We start from the raw sequence: 7,500 nt of genomic DNA on the forward strand, positions 1-7,500 counted from the left end.
TTGGTCGCTCGCGTACACCGGGTTGAAGACGAGGTGGGCCGGGGACTCGTTGATCTCGAAGACGGCCCTCGATGCGATGGATTTGTCGGGCTGGAAGGTGTGCTCCCCGTGGCCGGTGTGGTTCCTGGCGTCGTAGCTGCGGGCGAGGGAGTGAGAGAGTGAATGGAGGTTTGGTTCGGTTGTAATGGTTGGTGAATGGAAGAAAAGAAGGATTTTTTGTTTGTTTGTTTTTTTCTTTTTGTATAGTAAGGCGAAAGAGATGGTTAAGTAAGTTGGAGAATTGGTAGAGGATAGAGGTGGTTCGGTTGTAATGGTTGGTGAATGGAAGAAAAGAAGGATTTTTTTTACTTTTTGTATAGTAAGGTGAAAGAGATGGTTAAGTGAGTTAAGTTGGGTTGGAGAATTGGTAGAGGATAGAGGTGGTTTGGTTGTAATGGTTGGTGAATGGAAAAAAAGAAGGATTTTTTGTTTGTTTGTTTTTTGTATAGTAAGGTGAAAGAGTTGTTTAAATAGATAAAAGGGGTTGGAAATTTGTTTAGTGTGAAAAAAAGAAATATTTGTTTATATTATAGTAGTAAGAGATGTTTTTGATGAATTGGAGAAAAGAGAGATTTTTTTTCTACAATTTAATAGGACAATAGAGATGGTTAAATGTCTACTTTGATAAAATTGGTTAGAAAATTATTTATTGTGAAAAAAGCCTGATATATTTACAAATAAAATCAGACACTAATAGTTGGTTATAATGTTTCTTGAATGAGAAAGAGAAAAATATCTAATAAGATAAAACTGATTAGAGATGGTTAGTTATAAAGCTTGTTTAATAAGAGAATAAGACGGAAGGCTTGGTTGTCTAAATTTTAATTAATTGCTAATGTTCACGTTTCCTTGTCAGGAGAGATGGAAGGAAAGGTTATTTTTATATTTGTTGTATAAAGAGAGATTAAACCGAAAGGCTTAGTTATAATAGATGGATATTGAAAGGGAAATGAAGAAAAGTTGGTTTCTAGATCAGAGGAGATTAAAGATTATTCATAATATTTACCGGAATGCATAAAATTTACGAGGATTATTCTAACATTTTTTAACAGAAAGAGCTGAGAATTCAATAGCTTAAGGTCTGTTGAATATGCAAAAAGAAAAAAAAAAAGTTTCAACATTTTTGTTTGTTAAGTAAAACAGACAACGTGAATGGTTAGTTGTGATATTATCGAATTAAATAGGATAAAATGGATAGACAGTTTTAATGGACGTCTTTTAGTGGAGAAAGAAAAATTAAAGTTACTTTTTCTGTTTGTCGAAGGAGGAAGAGATGAGAAAAATAGTTGTTTAAATCATTCATGAATTTCAAGCAAGAATTATCTGAGATTTAATACCTACAGGAAGTTACTCTCAATATTGCCATGTCAGTTTGAATATCAAAATCTGTGTTAGGTTGTTTTAAAAGGTCTAACATTAGATCTTTGAATAATGTACATTTTGAATGATAATAAAAATAATTGTAATAGCATTTGTAATAGTAATAGCAATGGTGATGATGATAATAGCAATAGTGATAATTATAATAACAAACGATAGTAATAAAATGAATATAATGATGATAATAAGAATAAGAATAGTAATAATGAGGATGATAATAATTATAATAACAATAATACTAATAATGATGATGAAATTGATATTAATAATAATAAAAAAAATCCAAATAATGATAATAAAAACAATAATGATAATAATAACAATAACAACAATAATAATTACAACAACTATTACGCCTAGTCGTAATAATGATGAAAACGAAAACAAATAAAAAAATGACACCCCATCTAAACGTAATAAACATTCTGCTTCCTCTGTCTTTTCCGTTGTAAACATTCCAACCTTTTTTCAAGTTTTATAATAAAACCTTTCAGAAGAAATGCTACAGTTGATGTAGATTTGACTTACATTATGAGAGGATTTTTCATATTATTATTGTTGTTTGTTGTTGTTGTTGTTGGTGTTGTTGTTGTTGTTGTTGTTGTTGTTGTTGTTGTTGTTGTTGTTATCATTATTAATATTATTATTATTAATGTTAATATCATTAATGTTATTATTATTATCATTATCATTATTATTATTATTATTATTATTATTATTATTATTATTATTATTATTATTATCATTAATATTATTATTATTATTATTATTATCATTAATGTTATTATTATTATTATTATTATTATTATTATCATTATTGTTATTATTATTATTATTATTATTATTATTACTAGTATTATTATAATTCCCCAGACTCTGAGAAGAGAAGCAAAACTAATTCAAAAGTTACCATCTGCAAATAAGGAATGAATTTGTTTTCTCTTTCTTCCCCCCCCCCCCCTCTCTCTCTCTCTCTCTCTCTCTCTCTTTCTCTCTCTCTCTCTCTCTCTCTCTCTCTCTCTCTCTCTCTCTCTCTCTCTCCCTCCCTCCCTCCCTCCCTCCCTCCCTCCTCCCTCCCTCCCTCCTCCCTCCCTCCCTCCTCCTTCCCTCCTTCCCTCCTTCTCTCCTTCTCCTCCCTCCCTCCCTCTCCCCCTTCCCTCTCTCCCTCTCTCTCCCTCCCTCCTCCTCCTTCCCTCCTTCCTTCCCTCCCTCCCTACCACCCTCCCTTCCTTCCCTCCCTCCCTCCCTCCCTCCCTCTCCCTCCCTCCCCCTCCCTCTCTCTCTCTCTCTCTTACTCTCTTTTCCTCTCTTTCTCTTCCTCTATCAATTCATCTATCCACTTTCCTTTGTATATCCAATTTATCTGTTGGTGTAACTTCCCCAAATTATCTCTGTATTTAGCTCCGTATGGAAGATACTTGCGGGTAAATAGGACAAGGAAGAACACGATTATGCAATCTATGAAAAATGAAAAAAAAAATGTCGAAGGATAAATAGAGAGATAAACAATAACAGAGAGAAGTCGAACGCTAAAATGTAAATAAAATTCAAAACAAAAGATATTCTACGTGGAATGGAACCTATTGTTGCAGCCATTGCTACACAGATGAATGTTAAAAAAATGAATGAATAACATAGAAATAAAACGAGAATAATAGGTTAGAGGGGAAAGACAAAGTCGACCAACAAGTGAAATTTTCATTTAAAACTCGAACGTACAAAGCGACTCTTAACTGTTTCTTTTTTTTCTTTTTTCTTTTTTGTATATCTTTTTTTTTCTTTATCTCTTTCTCTATTTTAAAAGAATTCGTTCGTTTTTTTTTTTTTCACTCTAATCGCTCTCGAGATTCGCAACAATAGATTGGAGTATTAGGCAATTCTCGGGAATTTTGCTGACCTCTGAGTTTTTCTTCACAGATCGTCGACTTCGTGTCTTTATGTCGATGTTAGATGTGTCGTTATTGCTGAGAATATGAGCGGATTAGAGCGCTTGCGATGATGATGATGATGAAGTATGATGATAGTGAGAGAAATATGATGATAGTGAGAAAAATATGATGATAGTGAGAGAAATATGATGATAGTGAGAGAAATATGATGATAGTGAGAGAAATATGATGATGATGATGAAATATGATGATAGTGAGAGAAATAAGATTATAGTGGCAGAAATATGATGACAATGACAGAAATATGATGATAGTGAGAGAAATATGATGATAGTGAGAGAAATATGATGATAGTGAGAGAAATATGATGATAGTGGCAGAAATATGATGATAGTGAGAGAAATATGATGATAGTGAACAAAATATGATGATAGTGAGAGATATATGATGATAGTGAAAGAAATATGATGATAGTGAGAGAAATATGATGATAGTGAACAAAATATGATGATAGTGAGAGATATATGATGATAGTGAAAGAAATATGATGATAGTGAGGGAAATATGATGAAAGACAGAAATATGATGATAGTGACGGAAATAAGATGATAGTGACAGAAATAAGATGACAGTGAGAGAAATATGATGATAGGGAGAAAAATATGATGATAGTGAGAAAAATATGATGATAGTGAGAAAAATATGATGATAGTGAGAGAAATATGATGATAGTGAGAGAAATATGATGATAGTGAGAGAAATATGATGATAGTGAGAGAAATATGATGATGATGATGAAATATGATGATAGTGAGAGAAATAAGATTATAGTGGCAGAAATATGATGACAATGACAGAAATATGATGATAGTGAGAGAAATATGATGATAGTGAGAGAAATATGATGACAGTGAGAGAAATATGATGATAGTGGGAGAAATATGATGATAGTGAGAGAAATATGATGATAGTGAGAGAAATATGATGATAGTGAGAGAAATATGATGATAGTGACCGAAATATGATGATAGTGAGAGAAATATGATGATAGTGACAAATATGATGATAGTGACAGAAATATGATGATAGTGACAGAAATATGATGATAGTGACCGAAATATGATGATAGTGACCGAAATATGATGATAGTGACCAAAATATGATGATGGTGAGAGAAATATGATGATAGTGACAGAAATATGATGATAGTGACAGAAATATGATGATAGTGACAGAAATATGATGATAGTGACAGAAATATGATGATAGTGAGAGAAATATGATGATAGTGACGGAAATATGATAGTGACAGAAACGTGATAGTAACAGAAATATGATGATAGTGAGAGAAATATGATGATAGTGCCAGCAATAATGACCGTGGTAATAACGACGACGGCGATAATAGTCACAATGTCAGTGGCAATGACATCAGTAAACAAGCAAGTCCGGAGGTCAAGCAATACCAAAGATGCCGATCATAACTGCTCTGATTGATGTGGTATTGCTCTTTGATGCCTCTGTGACTGGCCGCGGCTTAGGCATTCCGGGAAGCCGCCACTCTCCCCTCTCCCCCTCCCCCTCCTTCTCCCTCCCTCTCTCCCTTCCCTTGTCCTCCGCCATTGCCTCCTATTCCTCAAACACACCTCTCTCGCCCCCCTCTGCCAGCCAGGCCTAGTCCCCCCCTCCCCCCTTTATTCCCCCCTCCTCCTCTGTGTCTCCCCTCGTGACCTCCTCTCCTCTCCTCTGACCTCTCCCGTCCCCTTTGCTTTCTACCCACCCCTCTGCCCTCTCCCCCTTCCTCCCCTCCTCTTCCCTCAGCGCTCTCCTCTCTCCTCCCCTCTGACCTGTCTTCTCCCCTCTGACCTCTCTTCCCCCCTCTGACCTCTCTTCCCCCCTCTGACCTCTCTTCTACCCTTCCCCCTGTCTCCCTCCCCCTTCCTCCCCTCCTCTTCCCTCAGCGCTCTCCTCTCTCCTCCCCTCTGACCTCTCTCCTCCCCTCTGACCTCTCTCTTCTCCCCTCTGACCTCTCTCCTCCCCCTCTGACCTCTCTCCTCCCCTCTGACCTCTCTTCTCCCCTCTGACTCTCCTCCCCTCTGACCTCTCCCCTTCCCTCTGACCTCTCTTCTCCCCTCTGACCTCTCTTCTACCCTTCCCCCTGTCTCCTCCCCCCATCCTCCCCTCCTCTTCCATCTGCCCTCTCATCTCTCCTCCTCCCTCTGCTCTCTACCACATCCCTCTCTCTGACTCTCTCTTCTCTCCCTCTGAACTCTCTTCTCCCCTCTGACCTCTCCTCTCCCCTCTGACCTCTCTCCTCCTCTCTGACCTCTCTCCTCCCCTCTGACCTCTCTCCTCCCCTCTGCCCTCTCCTTCCCCTTTGCTCTCCCCTCCCCTCACTTCGAGAGCATAGGTGCATGCGCGCTGGTTCTCCGACTGCGGTGGCACGCGCGTTCCAGCAAAGGTCACACTCGGTGCCTGCCTCACAGTGCCATCCTCTTCCAACCCCTTCCGCCCTCCCCCCTTCCCCTCCGGTCTCCGTCCCCTTCCTCTCTCCCCCCATCCACTCCAGTTTCTTCCTCCTCTCCCCCTTCTCCTCTCCTGCCTAACCACCCTTCCCACTTCCTCCCTCCCTCCCTCCCTCCCTTCCCACTCCCTCTCTCCCGTCCCACTCCCTCCCTCCCTCTCCCCCTCTCCTTCTCTGTCACCCCCCTCCCTCCAACCCCCCCCCTAGCCAAGTCGCCGAACATTCCAGGTAAATTAATTTTGATTGGGGGGCTTCGGAATGGGGGAAGGGGGGGGAGGGGGCAGAGGGGAAGGGGGAGGGGGGGAGATGATAACGGGGCGGATCGCCTATAAATGGAAGTTTTGATATTTTGGGAGTTTAAGAAAAAAAGGGGGGTTGGAGTAGATTTTTTCTTTATTGGAGAGATTTAAGGGGTGACGAAAGATAATGATTTTTGAAGTGAGTTTCAGAATTCATTGTCTAATCTGAAATTTATTGAGGAAAGTAAAGAGTATGTTTGTATGTATATAAAAATGAATAAATAAATAGATAGATAGAGAGAAAGATAGATAGAGAGATAGGCAGAAAGATACATAGATCGAAAGAAAGAAAACGAGAGAGAGAGAGAGAGAGAGAGAGAGAGAGAGAGAGAGAGAGAGAGAGAGAGAGAGAGAGAGAGAGAGAGAGAGAGAGAGAGAGAGGGGGGGGAGAAAGAGAGAGAAAGAGAAAGAGATGAGACAGAAATCAAGAACGGCAAAATTAACCAAACAAATAGAGCAAACTCATAGAATAGGAATGACCTGTCGGTAAGGACTAAAATTGTGTGTCCAAAGCATCAGCTGAAATATTTTGTGTCCCTTGCCTTCTGAGCCCTTCTTCGTTTTTTTTTCTCTCTCTCTTCTTCATTTATTTGTTCGCTTTCTAACAGTCTCGCCAACATCAACAACAGAACAATTTTTTCTCCCCTTCCACCCTTCCCTCTTCCCCTTTTCTTGAATTTCCCTTACAGATTTTCTTTGTTTTTCTTCCTATACACACTTTCTTCTTATTTGTCTTCGTAATCCAATCATCATCTCAATTCTTTAATTTCTTTGTTTTCTGCTTTCGCTCTTTGCCCTTCTCCTTATTCTCAATGGGGAGAGAGAGTGGGAGGGAGAGAGAGAGAGAGACAGAGACAGAGAGAGACAGAGACAGAGAGAGAATGAGAGAGAGAGAGCGAGAGAGAGAGGCAGATAGACAGACAGATAAACAGAAAGATTGACAAGTAGACAGACAAACAGACAAACCGATAAACGGAAAGACAGACAGACAAACAGACAGATAAAGACACGCCTTAAAGAACCCCCTCCCCCTCCCCTCCTCCCCTTCCACTCCTCCCCTCCCCTCCACTCTTCCCCTTCTCCCTTCTCCCTCCCTTCCCCCTCCTCCCCCTTCCCTCCTCCCCCCTCCCTTCCTCCCCCTTCCCCCTTCTCCCCCTTCCCCTTCTCCCCCTTCCCTCTCCTCCCCCTTCCCCCTTCTCCTCCCCCTCCCTTCCTCCCCCTCTTCCCTCCCCCCTCCCTATCATTACCATCAGCACAAACTCACCTGCAAAGCTTGATAACCTTTCCCGCGACGAAAAGGTGTTTACATAAAATCTCTGCCATTACATCTTCTCGCATTCTCTCTTATTTCCTCGTTCGTTACCTTCAT

General features: G+C 39.9%; 1 protein-coding gene across 1 annotated transcript in view; it reads right to left on the reverse strand.

Moving 5' to 3' along the window:
* LOC138865286 (uncharacterized) overlaps positions 1-7,500 on the reverse strand; it is a 512,723-nt gene that overhangs the window by 151,985 nt on the left and 353,238 nt on the right. The window contains exon 4 of the mRNA XM_070135461.1: positions 1-136. This exon is cut by the window's left edge and continues 73 nt beyond it. Coding sequence (XP_069991562.1) covers positions 1-136 — 136 coding nt within the window. The remainder of the gene's footprint in view (positions 137-7,500) is intronic.

The sequence above is a fragment of the Penaeus vannamei genome, chromosome 2 (assembly GCF_042767895.1).
Source record: "Penaeus vannamei isolate JL-2024 chromosome 2, ASM4276789v1, whole genome shotgun sequence".
Classification (NCBI taxonomy): domain Eukaryota; kingdom Metazoa; phylum Arthropoda; class Malacostraca; order Decapoda; family Penaeidae; genus Penaeus; species Penaeus vannamei.